The 24,525-nt window shown below is 43.6% G+C and overlaps 1 protein-coding gene across 12 annotated transcripts in view; it reads right to left on the reverse strand.

Moving 5' to 3' along the window:
- Positions 1-24,525, reverse strand: part of col6a4a (collagen, type VI, alpha 4a) — a 71,706-nt gene that overhangs the window by 25,952 nt on the left and 21,229 nt on the right. For 10 of the 12 annotated variants that reach the window (XM_037074618.1, XM_037074615.1, XM_037074614.1 and 7 more), the window contains 12 exons: positions 14,382-14,486; positions 12,422-13,030; positions 11,101-11,688; positions 8,268-8,837; positions 6,976-7,596; positions 6,262-6,822; positions 4,344-4,901; positions 3,391-3,969; positions 2,001-2,582; positions 1,547-1,899; positions 1,303-1,381; positions 981-1,126 (listed from right to left, as the gene is read on the reverse strand). In XM_037074618.1, coding sequence (XP_036930513.1) covers positions 981-1,126; positions 1,303-1,381; positions 1,547-1,899; positions 2,001-2,582; positions 3,391-3,969; positions 4,344-4,901; positions 6,262-6,822; positions 6,976-7,596; positions 8,268-8,837; positions 11,101-11,688; positions 12,422-13,030; positions 14,382-14,457 — 5,322 coding nt within the window. In that variant the 5' untranslated portion in view covers positions 14,458-14,486. The remainder of the gene's footprint in view (positions 1-980; positions 1,127-1,302; positions 1,382-1,546; positions 1,900-2,000; positions 2,583-3,390; positions 3,970-4,343; positions 4,902-6,261; positions 6,823-6,975; positions 7,597-8,267; positions 8,838-11,100; positions 11,689-12,421; positions 13,031-14,381; positions 14,487-24,525) is intronic. The other 2 variants (XM_037074617.1, XM_037074616.1) reach the window with 1 other exon arrangement.

A 24,525-nucleotide genomic window follows, 5' to 3' on the forward strand; every position in this document is an offset into this window, starting at 1 on the left:
GCTGTCTGATAGGTCTCTTAATAAGTTTCCTTGTTCAAACTTTCAATAGAATCCTAATCATTAAAATAAATTAACAGATATTGGTATTTTTCTTTTTCCTAACTTAAAACTAAAAGGCATGTTTTTAATATTTGACATGAACAGAACATTAAAAGAAGAGCCACACGCTCCTTCAGGCAGAAATCTGTTATCAAAGGCTGAAACAAGCATTCCACTGAACCCATGAATGTTTACAGGACTCTGGTTTGCTAATGGCTATTCCCCAACGTCCTGAGTAATCTACATATCTTCTGTCAACCAGCACGTCCCCAAGGCCTTTTCTGTTTCTGGTTTCCACTCCTGCAAACGGACACGCCAGGACAGGAAAAACTTTTCTGAACAGACGAGTTTCAGACAAATTCTCATCACACAAAGAAAAGTGTCTCTAAATCACTTAATTCTTAATTTTGATATTCTGACAATAAAGCATGTTTATTGTCATTCTTGTTAAGAATCTTGTCACTGGCCTTCACATATACATTTACCACAGCAGCGCTGCAGCGTGATGTGTCCAGTAACTGGTATTAAAAAGGTTCCTGAACATCTCAGTGTTACAGTCACCTGTTAGCCGAGTAACTGACCAACATCCAGGACAAAAACATGGAAAAACTCATTTTTGGTTGTTGGAGTCAGACGAGAAGATCAGTCTCCATTTCATCTCTGTCCACTGTGGAGACGAGTTGAGGAGGTATATAGCTTAGCACAAACAACAGAGGCAGGGGGAACCTGCTAGCCTAGCGCCATTCAACATGAACCAGAAGAAGAAAACGTAACTCATCTTTGTTGGAAGAAAAGTTTGAGCAGGTTACGCCAGAAAAATTAAAGCTGAATAACTTTAAATGTGAAAAAGGAAGTTTATCACTCAACAACCGACAGACTCTTGTTTAGTGATAAAGTGTTTCCCAGTTTTGTTTCCGTCTTTAGTGACATGACTGACTTACAATTTGTTTAAGGAGGGTGCTGCCAACACTCGGCATGCCGATGCTGAGAGGAAGCTTGTATCCAAATCCTCGTCCAAACTCCACCATCTGCAGCTGGGCCGGGTCACGCACTCCCTCCAGCGCCACAGTCAGCAGAGCGCTGACGCCTGCAGAGAAAACACACAAAAGAAGACATTTCTGTACAAACGGCTGCATTAACTGCTCTCCAAAACATACATGTTGGATTCACATTCACTACCTCATCATTCAAGTATAATCATGCAATTAAAACTAGAAAATTGCAAACTGAGGTCTGACTTCCTCTGCCCCGCTCAGGTCTTACCAGACTGTCGCAGCAGCTCGGACTCTTGCTCCAGTTTCATCACGTCTTCATCGAGTCCGTCTGAGAAGATCACCAGCACCTGGAGGACGAGGTCGGTCACATTAACACCTGCTGCTTTAACGGTTAAAGTTCACTCAGATGAAAATCCACTCATCCTCTCCTCCCTCCACGCTGACAGAAAACAATATCACAAAGTGTCTTCAGCTGAGGAAAGGTTTGTTTTTGTGCTGCGTCTCAGACTCACCTTGACACCAGCTCCGGACGCCCTCAACTTCTCCCCGAGCGATTTCAGCAGGGCGGTGTTGAAGTAAGTGGGCTGTGGCAAATTCCACGTGGTGACTTTCCTCACCACAGCGTCGCTGTAGCCCTCGAAGCTTGTGTCGTACAGGGTGCGTCCATCCCGACTCACTACTCGGAAGCCGATGTTGGTCCTGATGCGCGAGGGGTCAACACAGCACAGGCCCGGTTTGGAGGTAACATAATGGGCGATCTCTGGCAATAAAGTCCGGAGCAAGTTATGGCCGCTGACCAGAGTCTCACCAGGAGCACCTGATCTACGAGTTATATCGAATCCCATGGCGACATCGATGGTGCACCCTGTTGGAAAGGGAAACATTCTTTATGTCTGTAAGTAATGCACATAGGGGAATATTGGGGAAGAACGGGGATACAACAGAGAGTCACACTTATCAACTCACCTTCCTGAGTCCCTGGATCCGGTTTGGATTTGCAAATTGTATTAACAACCTTCTGCTTGATCTTTTCCAAGCTTTCAAAGTTCTGCACATTGAACAGCCTTTCTGGAGTGCCAGTGATCTGCAAGAGCTGGAGATCATGGACGTCTCCGATGCCGATGGCAAACACCTCGATCCCCAGACTCCTGAGACTGTCCCCTGCCTCCTCTACCTCATCCTGCGACTCGCCATCTGTGATCAGAACCAGATTCTGGGAGATCCCCTCCGATCTGCGACCACCCTGCGACGCCTCAAAATAAGCCTTGATGTGCCTCAGGGCCAATCCGATGTTGGTGCCTCCACCGAGCTGCCGCATACCCAGGATGTGCTTGTTGATGTCTTCCTCTGTGTAGAACTTGTTGAGGTGAAACTCGTCCTGAAATGTGCTGCTGAACTGGGCGACTCCGACACGCACTAAATCTTTGCTGACTTTGAAGCCATTTATTAGGTCGGTCGTAAACTTCTTCATAGTGGTGTAGTCCTGCTGGGCAATGCTGCCGGACTGATCGATGAGGAAGACCAGGTCAGCCTGCTGTTTTTCACATGCTGCAGAAGTTAAAAGGAAAAGTATCAACATTAATAATGAACATGCGTGCTTTTTACTTCCTGGTAGTTTTCAACCTTCAAGTTTCTGTGAATGGAGGCTTCTCCAAACATGATAATGCCACTGGATCCGTAATGACGACACTATACGCTGATATTTGCTCGTCACAGGTATATCAGTATTGTAGGCAGGAGGTCTGAGGGAAGTCATCGCCCTCGTTAACCTGCTGTCCGTCTCCATCACCCCTAAGATCACTAACAGGGCGACAGCAGTCCAGACCAAGACGAAATCCTAAATTATGATAAATCATTCAATCAAATTGCTGAACTAAATGATTAAGTCTTTCATTTTGATAGACCATTTTTTAAAATTCTAGCTGCCGCAACATTTCTTTCTTTCGCTGGAGAAACTTTAGCACGTAAATGTTTCATGCAATGTCTGTGGTTAATCATTTTACTGCTCCAAATATTCAGTTATCTCAAACTTTTGCTGTCAGAGGAATAGAGAAAATCCCAACTGCTGCTGTCATGATCTGATATTGTTTTTTTGTCATGTCCTGTCTTTGCTAAGTCTCAGTTTTAAAAGAGATTTTGATCTCAATGTGAATTCATAGTGAAATAAAGATACACAAGTTAAATTCTACTGGTAGAAATATCTACATGACAGGATACTCTCAGGATCAAATGACTACATTTGTTTTTATGGCTAGGGTAAACCGACTCATCACCTAACAAAACCTGAATCCAAGAGAGGCAAGTTAGATTTAGGATGCTATAAATTGATATCATCTGACAAGATAGATCCTCTTACCTGGCTTAGTGGAATTGCAGAGGACATGAGTTATATTCTTGTACAGATTTTCCAGGGCCTCGAAATTGTCCACATAGAAAACTCTGGATTTGTCGCCACCAGCCATGACCTCCAGCTGTGTCTTGTTGGCTCCTTCCACTCCGATACTGAGGACACTGATCCCGTTGCTCCGCAGTGCCACTGATGGTGCAACCAGACTGTTGCGGTCGGTCGCATCACCATCTGTGATCACCATGAGAATCTGTGGCACCCGGAGAGCCGCCCGACCTCCATTATCCTGATTAAAGAAGTCTAAAGTGTAGGCCAGAGCCCGGCCGGTGTAGGTGTCTCCAAACGGCGACTTCAGTGCATCTATTGCTTTGAGAACTTGTCGTTTGGAGTCATACTGTTTCAGAGTAAAAATAGATTGGGGGTTGGTGGAGTAGAGGATGACCCCAAAGCGGGTCAGGTCCTTGCCGACTGTGGTTTCGTTCACCACAGACTTCATAAACTTCTGCATGCTTCTGAACTTTTCCAGCGTGATACTTGTGGAGCCGTCCACCAGGAAGATGATGTCAGCTTTTTCTGTCTTCTTACAGTCTGTTTAGAAATAAAACGACAGGGAAGAAAAGGGGTTAGAGTGAAGAGTGTGGGAAACATTTTACATTTTAATGAATCACTCATGAATGAGAGCTCCTCAACATTTAAACATCATACAACATCAACATCATAATTCCACCTCGTAGAAAGCCTGAACTTATATGCTTCATCAGGTCTGTGGGCCAGACGACAAGCAAACGGCTTGTTCCCTGAGTGGAGTTTGGATCGATCGGGACTATGCTGTAATCTCGATGTACGAGAATGGTCTGAATGCTCCATAATATGCTGCAGAATGAGGCTGATTGGATTAAAGGGAGCTGTTGGAGGTATGCGCTCTACTCAGTGCCATTCTACTAGGTCCATTCTGCACTTACCTCTCTCTGGATCACAGAGCTCCAAGGCCACATGACTCTCCAAGTCCTTCAGAGCATCAAAGTCCCTCTCAGCATACATCCGTTCTGGTGAGCCACTGATCTCCAGCAGCTGGGTGGTGTTGGCCTCCATCACTCCGATGGCGTAGACCACCACTCCCTTTGCCCTGAGAGCTGCAGCAGGATCCTTGACCTCGTCTTGGGATTCGCCGTCCGTTATCACAACCAGCCTCTGCCTCATGTCAGGACGTCCTCCTTGGTCTGGATCAAAATACCGCGACACTGCTGTGATGGCTGCTCCTGTGTCAGTGCCTCCACCGATCTGATTCATGTTGTCGATGGCACTCAATATTTCATCTTTGCTGTAGTAGCGGTTGAATGGGAACTCGAGTTGCTGGATGGAGCTGAACTGCATGACACCAACGTGCACCTCGTCCCGCCCAACCATGGACCTGCTGATCACAGATTTCATGAAGTCCTTCATCGTCTTGTAGTCTTCAGGGAAGATACTCCCAGAGCTGTCAACTAAGAAGAGGAGGTCGCCTGGTATGTCTTTGCAAACTGTGGACACAACAACACAAACATGTCAGTGTGATTCCTGTTTTTCCTGCCTTTTTTTTAAATGAACAATTCATTATTAATTGATGTAACACACACTAAATGTGAAGGTAGCTGATCGATGACAGATGGGATGTTTTTTGGAGCTCTGATGATGCTGGGAAATAAGACAGAGATGTGTTCTGATGCACTCTTGCTGCCCCTAATGGGTTTGGTGTGTCTGCACCATAACACAGAAAACCAAAGGAAGGGGAGCTAACAAGTTGAGCTACACAGTTCACCATCATTTTTTTGACAAATAACTTTTGCTCAAAGTTTAAAATCTTAAGCTATTCGTTATAGTGGAATCTGGGAGTCACACATCATGCTCTGAGCCTGGCATACACTTCCATTGTGAAAGAGGGATCTGTAACATGGAGGATAAATTATTTTGAGAGCAATAACCCCATGAAATGACTTGTTTGATCCGTCCAGTCTGGTAAAACTCTAGTCTAGCACAGCTGCACAATTCATTTATTTTATCTCTGTTCAAGGAAGCCGCCTCAGTCAGCGGGAGTCTGTCATGCAGGCGCTTTATGGGAACACACACGGAAGATACAAGTATTCTTAGACCCAGGAAGTCGAGCTTTTTTGGCTTCAGAAATGCCACTGAGCAGCTTTCATTGGTGTTAACGGGGCTCCTTCTCCAACTCCGTGTCCAGGTTTAATGTAACAGTCTTCGGTAGACTGAGGTGAAACAGCAACGGCAGCTGCACTTAGAGCAGAAAGGTGCGAGTGGTCGGAGCAGAGAGGAGAGTATAGCAGTAAATGTTAAGAGTAAACAGTTCAAGTTACACTTCGACCATTTATAAGCTGCATATCTCAACACACAAGAAGAACGTCTGTTGGAGTGACGATCGCTATCCATGTTAATATTCATGCTATGCTAACGCCATCTTGGCTAGTGATGTTGATCTCGTGAGAGCGGCACTGTGGTTGCCATGGTAATAACATTGTAGGACTATAAACCACGCCTCCATTCTCTGTTTCAGAGAGAACGTCGACTGTTAGACGGGACAGAAACCTGACTGGAGGGTTTAAAACATGGACCATGAACCACAAATGAACCATGAACATCCCAGATCACAGATTTTTCTTACTTCTGTTGCCAAGTGCTTCATTGGGTCTCCTTTAATTTAAGAGTCTCAACCTGCTGTAATTGAAAAGGGAAACTGCCCTATTTAGATAAAACAGACTAGACTTGTTGCAGGTCGTTCCCCAACTCGCCCAATTTCACCTCTTGACTATCAGCTGTGTCGCGGGTGTGCGTTGCCCTCGACTGTCACATACAGACTATAAGAGAGGTGGATTTTGTTTTCCTTACCGTCTTGAGAACAGATGTCTGTGATGATGTCATCCTTGATGGGCCTCAGAGCGTCAAAATTATTGACAAAGAAAGTCCTCTTGGGGTTTCCTGAAATCTCTTCCAGCTCTTCTCGATCTGCACTCTTCACACCGATGGCATAGACGATGATTCCTTGGGCCCTCAGTTTTTCTGCGGGAACCTTGACCTGGTCAGAGGACTTCCCGTCAGTGATGACCACCAGGTACTCTGGGACTTTGTGATCAGGAGTGACCACTGTTCTATCAAAGAGTGGACCCATGTATTCCAGTGCCCTTCCTGTCTCCGTGCCTCCTCCTATTTGTTTTATATCCTCTATGGCCTTCTCCAGTGACTTGGTATCTGAATATCGTGCTAGATCGAATTCTAGTTGTGGTGAATCTGCGTATTTTACAACCCCAATACGGACATGCTCTGGACTAATATGGAAGGTATGTATAAACTCAATGATGAACTTCTTCATGTCCTGGAAGTCAGCAGGGTAGATACTTCCTGAGTGATCGATCAGGAAGAAGATGTCTGCTTCCTCTGTTTGTACGCAGCCTGGAAAAGAAAAGCAAAATTGTCTTGTTTTCTCCCTTTACATCAATTAATAAATGTACTCTTTAAACGCTGATTTTAATTGCATATTCATTGATGTATATGGTTGATATTCAAGCAAACAAAGCAAATCATATAAATAAAATGAGTTCAGACCTTCTTTGATGCCAGATCTCCTTGTACTGACTGAGATCGCCTGCCGAATGATGTTATGGCACAGAATCTTCTGCAGGCTCAGCTCCAACCCTTTCAGTTTCTCAAAGTTGTCCACATTAAACACGTGCTTATTGTGGGGATAGGACGCCATCTGGTCGAGCTGGTCCCTGTTGGCTTCTTTGACTCCTATAGCGTAAACAGTGACGCCAGCGCGACGGAGATCAGCTGCTGCTGTGCTCACATCGTCCTGGGATTCACCATCTGTGATCACCACCGCCACCTGCTGGACCCCCTGCTCTTTCCTGCTTCCTCTTGCTTTAATGAAAACATTCTCCCTGGCATAGTTAAGGGCAGCGCCAGTGTTGGTACCACCTCCACGATAAGGCAGGATTTTGATGAAACTCAGCAATTCACTCTTGTCATTGAAGCTGTCGAGGTAGACCTGTGCCGAGGCCCCGTCGCTGTACATCACGATGCCAACTCGGACTTTGGCCCGACTGATCTCTAGGCCGCTCACAATCGAGTGCAGGAAAGTGCGCACCATCTTGAAGTTGGCTGTTCCAATGCTTCCCGACTCGTCAACAATGAACACAATGTCTGCAACGTTGGCTGCTTTGCAATCTGTGAAAGAAGTGTATTATCATAAACTCATGTAAGCGACTCAACCGTTCAGATGAGGATTACCCCTGTCATGTACAATCTGTAAAATTCTGCTTGTAAACAATTTCTTGACACAGATGAGTTTACGAGGGATTGATATTTTCTATGTCTAGTCCAAAGTTGACTTCTAGAAGAAAGGATCTGTATTCTCTACGACTGAAGTGTAGAAACTTAAGAGTGGACCATGTTGAAAAATAAATATGCTTGGTTTTCCGAAACTGACTCCCTGCCCCTTCGGCCATGAACTCAACAATCATCCCCCATATTTGTATCTTATGCAAACACAGCCCAGTCATTCATTTGAATGATTCAGGCAGTTGGATGACTCAGGGGGCGACTGGAAATTGACTTTTACGCGACACACTCTGCCACGAAGAATGCCAAAAGATGCCGCACACAAGAAACACAGGACTGGTTCGAGGCGATAGACCCGGGTTTAAAAACACTCAAATTCTCCTTTTCAGGGAGAAGCTCAGCCAGTATATGTATATCACTTCTAACTCACTTATAATATCTGAGACTTCACTCAACAGTAAAATGTTGAGGTGACTGTGAATAAACAGTTATTGAAGACATTTTAAAGATGCGCTCGAGTGATAAATACCAATAAATAATCTTTTTTAAAGTCTTACCTCCAGTAAGCGTCGTCTCCACTTTCTCTGCTTCGAAAATCGCCCTCAGAGTGGGAACAGTAGTGATGATACTCGTGTATATGTAGCCTGGATTAGCTACGATACGCAATTCCGACAATGAGGCACCAGCACTCATCCCCACCACATTTATTCCTGATGATTTGATGAGACGTGACGCCCTATACACAGGATCATCTGAATCCTTCCCAGTCACAACTACCAGATGCTGTTGGTAGCCTTGGTCTGCCCGACTTCCTGCCTCACTGGTGAAAAAGTTAGCATGGACGTACTCCAGCGCGCTGCCCAGGTTACGAGCCTCGTTTGGTTGCAGCCTGCGCTGACGAAAAGCCCTGATGGCTTTCCCATAGTCCTCTTTGGTTTGGTGAGCTTTAAGGAGAAATTCTACCCGGACGTCTCGACCATACTGGGCCAAACCCAGACGGTAGGCAGACGCTCCAAACCTCATCTGATTGACGAGTCGGCTGAGGAGGGTTCTGATCTGCTGGAACTCTTGCACACTCAAACCACTGTCCACCAGGAAGACAATGTCTGCAAACTTCTCCTCCAAGGCTGAAAGACAGTGAAACAACAGTGAAAACAGCTGCTGTAATGGTTGAACCACTTCTAAACAAAAAAAACATCAGAAATCATAAAGCTTGACCCTGATAGACTGTCACATCTGGATTAGTAAAGATCAACAGGTCATAAGCTTTCAGTCCTGACATTTTCTATCTCTCTCTCTCTCTCTCTCTTTTTTTTTTAAAGATGATGGTAGTTTACAGCAGCTTGAGAACAAACGGCAGCCTTCAGTGAACAGTAAGAGAGGAATTCAGTTATTTATAAAGTTCAGGATCTCAAATCTGTCCAGAGTGAAGTCTCATCTCAAGGCTCTATCACTGGCCGTCTTGAATTTGCTTCAACATTTCATTTGTAGAATAAATTTTTAGTTTTGGAAAAGATTTATATCGGTTATAGAGATTTTTTCAAAGTTTAAGTTTAATGGCTCTGCCATTGATAGACTGTCACATCTGGATTGGTAAAGATCAACAGATCATTGGTTTTATGTCATGACAACTGTCATTACATTTTTAAACTCTTCTTGAAGCTCAAATCTGAGGCTGTTCTTCCATGAATAATAAATACAGCAACCTCTGATCAGAACAGCTTAAATTTAAAACTTCCAGTGAGTTTAAGCAGCACCCACTTCTGGTTTAAGTCCTGCCCAACGCACATATGGACGAGGATAATGTAGTTGGTTGGTCAGAATCAGAGTACAGTGTACTGACTCGGCTCAATCTTTTTGTGTTTTGCAGCTCTGGTGACACAGACTCAATTCTGGTGCAGCGGATCTGTAACGCCTGTTATTTCTGATTTACAACATTTAGCTCCCACGTGGTTTTCTGTCTTTGTGAGGGAGTGGAGCTCTGCAGTTATCAGTGGGTCAAATATCTTTTGTTTTCTTTCAGGCTGCAAAGGCTGGTAAATGTCCACTGAACAAACTTGTTTTTGGACAGCAAAAGGATCGATATGAATAATAAAACATGAAAGAGCATCATAGGGCTGGACGATTATGGAAAAAATAATAATCACGATTATTTTGATTGATACTGAAATCATGATTAATAAACACGATTATTCACTGATGTCAAAAAAAGTATTTATTGACTCAACTTTAAATATAACCTTTAGAAAAACAACCAGAAATAAATTGGTAACAAGTAAAAAAGTAAAATAATAATAGATTAAATAATTTATAAATAATAATAGAAATAACAGCAATTAAAATTATTACACAATAATCGTTCTTCGATTACAGTGTTTTCATGATCGTGAGAAGCCAAAATTGAAATTGCGATAAAAATCCGATTGATCGTCCAGACCTACTGCATCATGAAAAAACAAACAGTAATCCAGACTAATCCTTTTCGACAACTGAACTTTTTTAAAGTTGACAATTCAAACGAGGTTGCAGAGAGATCTCAGCCTGGCAAATGTAGCATTTCTGTGGAAATCTAGTTTCCACGCTGAACATTCATGACAGCAAGTTCAGTTCACCCTGTGTGTCCTGTTTAACATCAACTTCTTTTTTCTTAATGTTGCATGTTTTGGCCGACACTCTATCGCTGCTGGCTGACCTCAAACATCCCTGAAACCACAGCTTGTTGCATGAATCAGTGCAGAGACTCTGTGTGTTGTGTCTGCAGGCTAAAAGCTTTTCAGTTGTCACTCCACTAAAGAAATGTTGATCAAGGAAAAGGAAAATTTCTTTTAGATACTCAAGAATTGCTGAGAGCCATCCATGTGGAGAACATGTAAAAACAGAGCGCTTCTGTGGCTCCAAAAGCAGAAATGTAGCGTTGTTTTTGGTTTGACCCATTTCTCAGCCTCTTCAACACTTCTGGAGAACCCACGTTTGAGAGAAACTGAAGCTCTTCGGTTCCAGTTTCTTACAGATTTCCACCAAAGAAATATCTGACATTTGTAAATCATTAGTTATCATTTGGTTGGTCAGACACAGATAGTACTCGTTCATCTCAATCTTCTGGTTCAAACTTTAAAGTGTTTTGCAGCTCTGGCGACACAGAATCAACGCTGATGCACCGTCTGTTACACCTGCAATCACACCTGTTCAGGTGTAGTGACAACACCGTGAGAGGTCGCTGACCTGAGTACAACAGCAGGAAAGTCAAGACTTTGAGATGATCTTTAGGTTGGTTTTAAGTACATTTCACAACATTACATATCAAATAGATGTTTGCTTGTTTTCTTTGATTCTTACATTTAATTAAAATAAGACAAATCACTGTATATGAATGTGTCCTGTTGTCCTCACCTTGCCTCTGATCCTCCACAGAGATGCACACAGTTTGCAGCAGACCCTCCGTCAGCCTCTGCAGAGCCTGGTAGCTGTCGATGGTTAAGAGGAAGCGCTCTGACGGCCGGTTGGCGATGGCCTTGAGCTCTGTCAGGTTGGCTTGTCCCACCCCGATGCCAAACACTATGACTCCGTGTTGCCTCAGGCTCTTGGCAGGTGCCACGACATCATCGCCAGAGTCTCCATCTGTGATGACCACGGCGATCTGAGGAACACGCTCCTTGGCTCGGCTCCCCGCATCTTCAGTGAAGAACCGCGTCACAAGGAAATCCATGGCCTTGCCCGTAGCTGTGTTCCCCGTTCGGTAGGGAAATTCATCCAACGCAGTCAGCAGGGAACTCTTGTCCATGTGATCCTTCAGCAGGAACTCCTGGTGAGGTTCATCGCTGTACTGAGCCAGGCCGATTCGAACTTTGTCGGGGCCGATGTCGAGGCCTGTGACGACACTTTTGAGAAAGTCCCGGGCTGACTTAAAGTTATCGATGCCGATGCTGGAGGAGCCGTCGACCAGGAAGACGATGTCAGCCACCGTGACTTTGGCACATTCTGGACAGGAGGGAGAAAAAAGTGAGTATGTGGAGCAACGAGCTGAGAAACAATTAATAAAGAAAACTAAAAGTGTGTTAAAGTAATCAGAACATAAGTATGACCCAAAGTACAATAACAGGAGTGACAACATCCATGACATGAACTTTTTCAAAGCAACTTTGAGCAGAAAAGCCAAAGTCAACGACCATCTACCAGCATCCGCAGAGCTGATTCATCCTCCGGCTGTCAGGAGTCAAACCCAGCAGGTAAACCACCTCAGTACTGTATTACCTGTCAGTCCCAGACGGTGGTGGGCCTAAGGCACACTCAACAATATTGGTTTCTATAAATGCCAATCAATATCGGCAGCAAGTTCCTCCCCAGCGGCCCATATTTATAGGAAACATGTAACTATGCAGAAGGAAACAGCTCTCCGCTCCCTGTTTCATGGGAACCTCCAAGCCAACAAAGTGTTCAGAAAAATGAAAATTTCGATTTCGATTGAACTGGACACACTTTATTTGATATGATTTAAACAGAGGTCAGAATGTGTGCTGCATTTATTTTGACCACTGTTTCTAAATTCTCAAGAACGAGTGAAGAAAGGAGAATTTTCTGACAGACGGACAATATCAGAGTTAAATCTGATGGATATTTATAATCCTTGGCTCCATCATTACCTGTATACAAGTGATACTGAAGTCAGATCACTAAAGCACCACTGACTGTGTGGTGGTATGACCCACATTACCTGGAGACAGCTGCAGGAGTTGTCGTTTGGCTTCCTCTACAGTTGTGCAAAGCGTCTGGACGATGCTCTGAGAAATTCCCTGCAGCGCTGCGAAGTTAGACACACTGTAGACGTGCTGAGTGTGCGGCACATTCGCAATCTCTTTCAGCTCCGCTTCATCTGCATCTTTGATACCGATCGCATACACAACAATTCCTCTCCTCTTCAGGTTCTGGGCGTGGGACTCCACGGTGTCTTGAGATTTGCCATCGGTGATCACCACAGCGATCTGCGGCACATTCTGGCCAGCCCGGCTTCCCGCCTTCTCCACAAAGTGCTCATTCAGCATGAAGTCCAAGCCTTGGCCCGTGTGGGTGCCACCCCCCAAGTAAGGCAGTTTGTTGATGTAACGGAGGATGTCTTCCTTGTTCTGATAGGTGTTGAGCAGGAACTCAGTGCGTGGAGTGGTGCTGTACTGGACCAGCCCGATGCGGACATGATCGGGCCCGATGTCGAAGCTGTTGACCAACGTGTACAGAAACCGACGGATCTGCTCGAAGTTTTCAGTGCCGATGCTCCAGGACCCGTCGACCAAGAAGACGATGTCTGCGACGGCCTCTTGAGTGCAGACTGAGGAGGAAGGATGTGAAGTCATGGGGGGGTCACAGGGCGCTGCGAGGGAAGCTCTTACTACTCAGGCAGTTCTGGTGCTCAGACAGCGAGCCATCCACAGAAAGTGGCAGCGTGATGATTTACAGAAAGAAGCGTGGGTAGCTTGTGTTGTGTGAAAGCCAGAAGAATACAAGGAGCAGCTTGTTGCCAGGTTGTGGCAGCACTTACCTTCAGGTGGATGCAAACGTGTGAGGAAAATGAAACAAAGCAGCGTGACTACAGCAGCACATCACTTCTGTCAGACAGAATCGATGGTGCAAACAGAAGATGGACAAAGTGCAGATCTACTGAAGTGTTCAACATCAGTTCGCTCCCACATCTAAACCTTTACATTCATGTGATTGTAAGAGGTTCAGATCTGGGTTCCTACTGTTACAGAATATACTCTCAACAGAGATTCAGGGTCTCCGGTGAAAATGCTGTGCTTTAATGCAAGAGATGAGATTTTCCAGCCCATAACAGACCTTCAATTCATTTCCTTAACCAAGTGTTTGTTTCTTTGAATAACCATAATTCATTTGGGAGACACTACAGATGAAAAACATTCTTTCTTAACTGGTAAAACTTTGATATCTGGGGCTATTTTGCTTCCATAACATTTCTTCTTCCAGACTGCAGTTCAGATTTCTGTTCTTCATATTTAAATTAGCAGAGTAGCAGCTACAGAGATTATTAGCATATATTAGAGTATCTGCTGATACGCTGCCCTCTAACTGTTTGGAGTATGAACTCAACAGGTGTCCAACTCTCACATTTTACATCTTTGAACATAAAGTTTCATTGAGCTTTTATTCCACCTGGTGTGTTTCCCCTTTCATCCCTCACCGTTTTACAACCTCCTTCTCTCCTGAGCCGTCACGTAGGCAGATACTTTTAACAAACATGTTGAACATAATCCAGATTTTTTTGTTTTGCAGAAATGTTGTCAACATCAGCGTTCAGTCTGGCAGTAGGACTGGAAAATACAGATCATACAGATGTTTTCTGGTGATAAAAGCAGTGTAGCCCGTGATTCTGTGAACTAATGAATGCATCGTACCCACATGCAGCAAACACATCCATGTGCAGGGTTAGTAACAGTATAACACTGCAAAACACATCTGCTTTGTATCGTGTGTGTGTGTGTGTGTGTGTTGGCATGTACACTGTGTGTGTGCGTGTGTGTGTGGATCTATACATGCACAGATTGTATAAATTGGTTTTACAGATGTTACGGTTGGTGTAATGATGAAGTAGAGGCACGTTTGCAGTGATCCTTTATGTGCTGGTATGCAGGAAGTTTAGTCATGGTCGGCATAATCATACCCACCTGTCTTCTGAGCGGTGTTGCCATAGAAACAGGCAGCCATGATGAGGCTGAGGAGAAGACCCCGCCTCCCCTCCATGCTGGAACAGCTCTCCGGTTTCTCTCTTCCTACAACACAAAGACAAAACAGCCATAAATGAAATCTGTTTCCCATCTGGACGGCACCCTAACAGCAGGAGGGAGGGCAACAAAATCATCTTACAATTAACTTTACAGACAGAAAAACAGGCCGACGAGCCGCAAGTCTGAACTTCAATACTATTGGTTCAAAACAGCCAACAAACAGCTCTGATGTTTTGGGGAATGTGACTGTAAAAGAGGAATTTACCAAAACCTTTCATGTGTTCCCCAAAGCATTAGCTTAACATTAGCATGTCTGGCTAATGGAGATACACTGCAGCATGTAGAGGGAGAAGAGTTACTGTAGCAGCTCAGTGAAGGAAACACTCTGCAGCAGACTGCTGCAAAATCCACAACATCTTCATCTCGTGGATCATAAATTATTACAGATTCTGAAGGAAACACATCTTTTCCCTTAATTTACACATTAAAACTTTCAGATGAATAATCTTAATATTTACAGTTGCAAATGAAAGTATAATATAATGTTCATCAGGGGCCGATATTCAGCATTTGTTTGATTATCTGTGATTTTAAATAAACTCCTTTAAAAAGTTCTTCTGTGGTTTTAGTTGATGATGCAGCATCCTCTCACACGTCATCTCGCCCACAACACTCTCCCACCGGTTACATGTTACAATTCATATCCTTCAAACTCGGAATTTTCTGAATCAGTACATTAATCAGAAACTCAATTTATCAAATGAATGTAGAAGAAAAAGGAAATAGTGAAGTTTCTACCTGAGTAAATTGTACATAGAATTGAGAACAACCAGTGACTGAATGAATTCTTATCATCTGTATCGACTCCTCATACAAACCCATTAAAAAACCATCTGAATTTTCACTTTGAATCAATAACGTCTTAAAATGACGGGATGGTCTCAAGTTGACATGGATGTAAATAAACTTCCCCTGTGACTAAAATCAGACTCGCCCAGTGATTTCAAAATCTGACAGTCACGATCTGGCAGCTGTGTAACCTCTGATGAGTGAGGAGTGTGTAACGTGGGCGTTTTCTGTAATTGTTGAATGATGTGACTCTGCACGCTGCCATGAGTTTATTTCCTCACAGCGACAGGAGACCATAACTGCAGTGGAGGGACTAAACAGAATAAATCATCACATGAACCAGTGTGTATTACAGCACTGAGAGGAACTGTGTGTGTGTGTGTGTGTGTGTGTGTGTGTGTGTGTGTGTGTGTGTGTGTGCGTGTAAAACAAAACGTGTTATTCTCTCACAACAGTTTGGGAGGAAACACAGAGGATTTTAACCACGAGGTCAGACGGGCTGTTGATACAAGTGATACAAATAATACTAACTCTTCAAACACAGACGCAGGAAGTAACTCAGTACGAATACTTTGTTACTGAACTTACGTAGATTTTAAAGTATTACAACACAAAATGAGACTCAACAATCAGCTGTCTTTGCGGTGCGTTTAGGAACAGCTGGGACAAATCCTACTGATTCTACCTTTAAAAGGTGCATGTGTAGGTGTAGTTTTGGAGAATCCAAACTCAGAATTTTAATATTTACAACATGATTGAGGTAATTAAACTTTATCCCATCAGTGAATAAACAAACTGTTCTCAGAGGAGAAGAAGGTCCCAGAACACTGTTTGAAGCTAGAGAGGTGGCAGGGTCCGCCACATATAAACAAAGTAAACAGTATAAACTGTGTTGTCCTTTAAGGTCAGTTTGTTTGTTCAGTTCATTCAGTCATGAACACAAAGAGAGTTTGATGATTTAGTATGTTTATCAGCCAATGAGAATCTTTCTCTGCTCATTAACATTTCTTCCACAAAACTACAGACTGCTCCTTTAAATGAAGGTTTGACTCAAACACATCTTTGAGCCTGATTACATTCTTAATCTGGGCTCCGGACTACGATTTAACATTTTCATTTGTTGCTCCTGATATTCAGCAGGTCTAATAAAAATCCAAATTAAACTAAATTGAAATCTTGTATTTGGTGCAGCTCAGTGACAAAGTTACTCTGACGTCCTGATTCACCACAGAAACACTCAAATTAAAATGAGATTCTATCAAAAAAAAAAAAAAAAAAGTGCTGACTTTTTCAGAGACAAAGATGTTTTCTTCGCGTCACTTCACTGAACTGGATTGTTTCATGCAGCAGTGCAGCGGTCACTTCCTGCTGACTCGATCCATTCTCATGTTAATAAATCAAACTAATAACGGGAGATTCTGCAGGTGTAAAAGTGGAGATCCTCCTCAGACACTCAGTCACGTGTCCTGGTCCGTTCAGAGACGACTGAATGGAAACGAATCATTTCTGCATCTGACGCCGACAAGGTGCCAAACGTCATAACTTATTCAATGGGCTGATGTTCCCCCTCGTCCCTTCCCGGCTTCGTCTGCAGTTCCAGAGAAGCCGACCGCTCCAGGAACTGAATCAATTCAAACCATTTCAGCTAAACAACAGAGCCAGAGGAACCAATCCATCCTTTCCACCCCAGCTGGCTCTGCTTACAGCTAATAGTGCCATTTCCTGCCATCCGTGGGCAGCAGACAGTCTGACCACATCACAAAGTATTTCAAACATCACGCGGGTTCACTGGTGCTGCTGCTCGCCGTGTCGTGTCTCTGATGAACGGACGCAGGAGCTTCACGCTGCTTTCTACCACCTGTCGCTCTCTCGCTCTCTTCCTGGACTCAGATAATCACACAGGGATGAAGAAGAGCCGGGGAGTTACATTCAAAGACAAATTACCATTTAATATATTGGTGTGTGAGAAAAACATCTGCCTCCAACTAGACACGGAGACACAGACGTTGCACAGTCACCAGCAGACTAACATCACTCAAAGAGTCCAAAGAAAAATGATTTGAGATACAGATTCTTTAAAGAGACATAAAACCTGATTATGACGTAACAGCAGAGGGTGTTTAATTCCCTGACACACTGCAGGTGTTCCTGCAATAGATCAATACTGACCAATACCAATAGCAGGAAGTAAATAAAGTCTGATCAATATTACAGCCCAAAAAACACTTTTGTATTTAATGATCCCTCAGATGTGTTAAATTATCCCAGATCGTATTTAGAGCCCGACTGATATACTGATTGGCTGATACTGGCCTACCACAGATATATCTTTATCTGCATATGGTATGAAAATGAATGACTGTGCACCCATGAATTTGTGGGTTGGAGTTTCTGAATATCACTGATGAGAACACCACCAGTCTTCCTCCAGGATCAGTGACTACACCTTTACATGATAACCACAACTGAAGGATTACTGCAAAACAATGTTTATGAATCAGCTGATTTATCAATACCACAATTATTTATGCCCTGATTTTAGGAACATACACGCCGATCGATATCTGTTTTCTGGTGTCAGTAAACATGAAGTACAGGTTACAGTTTCACGCCAACAAACTCTGTAGGTCCTCAATACAAGAAGTCATGTTAGAGAAACTTCTCCGCCTGAATTAGAATCTGGTTGCGGTGGAAATGATTCTGTCCATTAACCAGACCCCTGCTCTCCGTCTGAGAAAGAAAGTGTCGGCCTCCACTGTGCTGTCGCCAGATGAAATCTATTCACCAACTGCTCTGAGCTTTGATGTAATCACTCTGTTAATTCACATGCTGTAAATCAAAATTCCTAAAAGATCAACTAGGAACTCTTTCCCCTGGACAAACTGTTCTCTGTGTGCTGGACTCAAACTCCACATCTCCACATTTCAGTGTTTGTTTTCTTCCTCACTCCTTCTCCTCTCTGCACTTCATGCTGATGTTCAGTGTTTCTCATAATGTACCGTGATTCTGTTGAAACGTCGTCCCGCAGCCCGGCTGAACACAAATACAAAAGATCTGGAAGCAGATGTTTCCAGTTTGAAGCTTCCAGCACGTCTCTGCTGGCTTCATACCAACTACTAAAGAATTCAAAGACACTGAGCTGTGATTTTTTTAAGGTGCATGGGATTATGTTTGAAGGGATTTCTTGAAAAATGAAACCGTCGCCTCCCCTTCAGGCCTCTCAGTGTGAAAGCAGCTCAGCAAAAGTGACAATAACCAGCACACATAGAGTGTGTGTGTGTGTGTGTGTGTGTGTGTGTGTGTGTGTGTGTGTGCGTGTGTGTGTGCACACGCGCACAAGTCATGAACGCATATATGTATGAACGCGCGTGCACGTCCTCCCCGCCCCCACAAACATGTTTCAGGCCTGTGTTTAATCACCTGCCAACTGTCTGAGGCCCAGCGAGTGGGAAACAGGGTTCACTTTAATGTGAAGCATGTGAAGGTAATCAGAGCAGAGCGCTCCGGTGACGGCTGATTGAGAGGAGGGTCGCTGCATCGTCCACTGCAAATCTATTTACACGGATCTCCGCACTTCCCAGCAAATGTTTGAGCGGCTCCGTCCGGTTCAGCCGCATATGAAGTGTTTGATGTTAAACATCGAGGACCTCTTTGTTTAGAGCGCGAGTCCAAACTGAAGTCAGGCTTTCAGGACGGACCGCTTCTCTGGAGGTCTGCATCACCTCAAGTTAATAACTTCATGAGAGCGACCATCCTGACGGCCGGTTTCATGATTTTATGAATCTACGATTTGAACATGATTTTCCTGCACTGACGGTTCTGTTGCTGTTGGATTATCAGAACTGGACCGGTAAAGATCAACAGATCGTTGGTTTTATGTCCTCTCCTTCAAAAAGGTTTTAATTTTACTTTACAACAACTTTCTCCTGGAGACTTTCTGCAGGTAAAGTCTCGGTTACCTGGCGTGTGCGTGGTGGTTTTGTTCCGTCCTCAACACGACTTCATGTCCCACCAGGACTGTTCCAGAAGCAGAGCGTCATGCCTGCCTGATGTTGCTGCCCTGCTCACATTGCGATTATTTCATCATTTCTCCATTATGTTTGTATTTCAAGTAGCTACGTAGTTAAGTTGTTATGTTATTTGCCCATTTTAAGTGTGTTCATTGTTATTTCTGACAGAGCTGCTTTGGGATGCAGCTGAGACGCGTCGTGGCTCATGGAAACACAAGACACAACAGTCCTGATGGGTTAGAGAAGCTCAAATCATATTCACCAAAAATAAAGATTCCAAAGAACAAGAGCCTTCAGTGACTCAACATCACCCAAACACACTAAAGATAGAAATTCAGTCTGTTACAAAGTTCAGAGAGTTCAGAGTGACGCCTCCCCACAAACAAATAACGAAGGACCTCTGAAGGAGAAAATAAACCAACATGTCCAACCCTGTCAGAGTTTCCTCTGGTATCATCATCGGATGATCCTCATCACGCAGAAGAACAGTCAGGAAGTGACGCTGCAGGCTAATGCTAAGCTAGTCATGCTAATTTCTATCCCTGTCAGATGCTAATGTCGGCAGGTGGAGCAAAAAGCACAGCAGATTTGTGACACTGCGTTTGATTTTCTGTTTAGAATCATAAACGTGACTTTTCTAATCCTGACAGTCTGATTTCTGGGCAGCTGTGCACAGATGTGAAAAGGGGCGGAGCTCTGTTGGTCCAGATTTTTCACAATCCAGCCTCATGGTCTCACATTCTGATGCAGCTGGTCTGTGAACTCACAAAAAAAAACAAAAACGTGGTATTTAACCCCGACATTTTGAAGGATGCCTGGGGACACACTTCAAAAAACACTTTTTTTCTTCCTCAAATATGGTTTCATATATTTGGTTTCACACCTCTGTACAAGGATGCTGACTTGATAAGATCTTCATGGTTTAGGCTCTGGGGGAAGTTTTACGAGTCACCAAACACTGGACTTGTTTTTGAAGGTTTTTTGCATTATTTTCAGTCACAATTTGTTTAGGTTTAGTAAATAGAACTACTTGGTTATGTTCAGGAGAAGATCATATTCGGATAAAAAAATTAAATCAACATCACGTAAAAATAAAACAATCTGTTTTGCCGTGAGGTTTCTGGCAGGTTTAATCTCGAGGTTAAGGTTTGAGAATTGATCCAAAAGTTCCAGGACGAGGGAAAATAAGAGCTTGTTAACAGGCAGTCGATTGTTCGGGCCTCCCAGCAGTGTGACAAACACCTTCGAAAGGAATGTTTCACTTTGTTCAGCAGCTTCTCAAACACGATGGATCCTTCGGGTCAGAACTTGTTCTGACAGGAGATTTCATCTGTGAGGTCAGAGTTCTCCGTGTGCCGGTGGCTTCACAGCAGAACTGCAGTCATCATTTGTTCGGTAAATAGTTTGAATGAAGATCTGGAAGCTAAACAGAATGTAAACAGTCCATGTTCATTTGATAACTGATCTCCTTCCGTAATTGTTATTGCAACTCATTTCTGGTTGTTTTGACTTTTGATTTTTTGGGCTCTGCTGCTGAAAGAAACAGAAATACTGTCACCGTCACTGGAGAAGGAAGCAGCTGTTCAGGATTAAGAGCAGAGGACTCATCCATCCAACCTGAGCGTCTGGACCGCTGAGAGCCCGGCTGATCCAGCTCGGTTTAAGGCTGCTTCCGGCTAATGTCTGGTCACAGGAAAAAGCAATGGGACTCTGGCTGTGAAACAACGTGTTATCAGAGACTGTTGTTCCCAGGGACCCGTCTCCACGACAACATCTCGGATCGGACCGTGTTCTGAGCCGACAGAGAGCAGGACTACAGCTGGACTCGCCTCGTCCAGCTCGTCCACCAATGCTTGGTGCTCACACAAAGTCACAGTGTTTCCCAGATGTGCAACATCATGTCCACCACATCATCATCATCATTCATCAATGAATTCACCTTTTTTGTTCCCTCTTTTCTGTCTTCCTTCATCCTCAGTGTTGTTTGTATCTGTTCTGTCTGAAACCCAGACGGGCCGGCTGAGCATCACTGGCTCTGCTTGAACTTTTAAAAGGTCAGTAGGTGAAGTTTTTACTCTCTCATAAACAGGACGTTACATATTTGTGGGGCTTAAATCAACATGTTTGTCAGGGTCGTGACTTTATTGTTCTTAAGTGCATTTTCCTCCTCAGTTTCAGAAACTCCAGAACCGGCCAGAAAGTGCAGCAGGATGGTCCGGGTCCGGTCTACACGCTGAATATATGATCTGTTTATGTATTAAAGATGCTGCCACCCACAGCTGCAGATCCTTTGTTTTCTACTCCAACAAAAACTACAGCTCTCTGTTCAGTCTTTGGGTTTCAGTCATTCTGTACAAATAGATTCAAAAACTAGATTCAGATGAGCGAAAACTTTCCTCAGTCCAAGTCTTCATTCCTAGAACAACATAGCTCAGAACCAGGCCGCCGGACACACGCAGTCACACCACTGGATAGTTTTAAGATAAACAGGGGACAGCCGACTGTTTTTGTGGCGACCAAAATCAGAAGTTTTTCACATGTAGTCAGATCATCTCCACTGAAACACGCATTTTAGGACAAATCATGATGTTTTCTAACCCGAGCCGAGTGGTTATTGTACCTAAACCTAACCAGAGCATAAGAACATGACATGACCAGACAGACATCAACCAAAACAAAAAACATGAAGAAAAGTCCAATTATAATTACTAGTGAATAAAAATCGATTAATTTGAGTTTGTGGTTTCAGACAAATAAAATCGATTTTCTCTTTAACTTGCTCCTCACGGGCTCCCGTAGTTCATAGTGGGCTCCGCCCTCCCCTGCCTCGACTTTCCACAGAGAATCAAACACAAGATGCAGCGAGCTGAGAGCTCCTTCTCGGTCCGCTGCAAAGTTTGTTCAAAGTCTGTTGCAACTAAAGGCAGTGGTCCGACACATTTCAGCATCTCAAACAGACGCCTGGATCACAGTGGGACACCTGTTGTTCACTACGAGATGTACAGACATGCACTGCAGCCCACAAACACCCGCTATAAAGCAGCCGACATTAGCGGAAACATTTCATCATTGTGTCCCGTAAGACAAGAAAGGATCCGGGTGGACAGCTGTTAGGATGCAGCCACGGTGCATGTTGCTAAAGATACTGTGTCTGTATATACACAGTGGAGCCGGAGGTTCCTCCACATGCTGAAAATGTTCGACCCAGGTTTGTGCTACGAAGCAGCAACAGATCCTCTGCAGAGGAAGCAGACAGGCTCGTGTTCCTGGCCAAACGTGTTAGAAAGACATCCAGCACATCTACCTACATGTGATGAAACTATGCAGATGTTTTAGTTTACATATCTTCAGGGATGTGAAATACTTTTTGTAAACAAAAGTCACTTTTTGCAAAATAAAGTATTAAATGAAAGTCAACACTTTATGAATTCCAATATGGAAACTGATCTGTTTTTAAAATAACAAGCAATCTGACAAGTTCAATTTATGTTTACTAAAGCATTTTATCAAGAACGGACACATTCGTTTAAAAAGGATGTACTTTATTTATTTTTTCAAGTGAGTTTGAAGCTGCACTGTTTACAATAAAAGCATTAAGATAAAGGCAACATTTTAATAATATGTTTGCAATTTGAAGTTTGTTCTTTGTTTGGTGTGGAAAAATCATAGATTCAATTTTTAGGCCGTATCGCCCAGCCCTACTGGTGACTGTACCATCCTTTCAGCATTAATCTTACAGTATAAAAACACTATTTCACTGCCAGTAATGTAAGATAATGCAACAACAGGCTTACAGACCAAATGTATCTATAATCCAACTGAGACAAAATCATTATTCTTAATATCAAACATAATTCTGTTCTGGGTTTTTTCCTTCCTCTACTCTTTACATTTTTCTTGTGAAATTCTTCAAACGAGACGAAGAAACAAAGAGATCAGTTCTTGATTAAACTGGTTGTAGCTGGTGAACATACGGAGATCAGGAGCCATGAAGGCTGCGAATCAAAGAAAAAGACATCTGCACAAGTCTGTTAGAAGAAAAACATTAAAAATTCAATAATGATGAAGAAACTTAAATGTATTGCAAAGTTTTTGCTGACTGGAATAAAACTAAACCATGGCACAACTGAAATGTGACGAAACTTAAAGACACTAAATTAAAATCAGGTCGTCCAATTATCATGGTTTCAAAATACTCTACCCGCCCACCACCCAAATATGTTTTATAGCATCAATCTCCCAAAAGCTGCAAGCAATCAAGTCTCCACACTCTCTAGACACTGAGCGTCCAGAGGAGGAGCAGCTGAGGAACCAGGACTGCTGGGCTCAAAGTTTCAGACTGCTGCTTCAGAGATTTCCTTCACAGTTGGAATGTGTTTGATCAGTTTGGCTGGAATGATGCGCTTTACTATGAGCTGTGAGCGACTTCCCCAAAAGACCACAACAATCACGCTGTTGAAGCTTTCATAAACAAGAAAAACATGTAAAAGAGCCAAAAACAATCCGAGCTCACAGCTGCTCTCATCAGCTGTAATCTGTTCACGGACCCACCAGGAAGGCAGATCTGCCCCCGGCTCCACAATTAAGACTGACCCTGGACAAGGCGCTGAATACTGCGACCTCGACCGTTAGATTCACATCTTGTGAGCACATGTTGAACGGTCGCGTTTCGCTGCGCACATCTGAGCACCTCTGACTGATTTCATGTGTCTGAAGAGACTGACTGTTTAGAGGAGACGGCTGTCAACACGTTGCTCCTCTCGTGACTTCAGACAAATTGTGATTCTGGATCAATAACTCCTTTTTCTGTTCCAGGAGTGCGAGCCACGTGCTGATCAAACTGTTTTCCTGGTTTGGACCTCTCAGTTCCAGTCAGAGTGTTCATCTGATGTCGGGTCATTGTTCTGATTCCCTGCATAATTCATTTTCAGCAGTAGTCAGTCTTGGATTGGCTCCGACTCCTGAACCCGTTCTAACCCTAACCAAGCGAGGAAGACTGGACCATCTGATGCCTTCTCGGACATTTTTCAAACTACTGGGGATTTGCAGAAAGGAACATGTGACAGTTTCTTCATTTTCACATTCGTCTCCTTCCTGTTTCAACATGACAGTGCCCATGTGCATAAAGCCAACTCAATTTTATTTATCTTTTTTCCCAGTTTGCTGGAGAATACTTTGACTGAGCTGCACAGAGTCCTGACCTCGACATCGTCATGAGCCCACAC

Source organism: Acanthopagrus latus, chromosome 17 (genome assembly GCF_904848185.1).
Source record: "Acanthopagrus latus isolate v.2019 chromosome 17, fAcaLat1.1, whole genome shotgun sequence".
Classification (NCBI taxonomy): Eukaryota; Metazoa; Chordata; class Actinopteri; order Spariformes; family Sparidae; genus Acanthopagrus; species Acanthopagrus latus.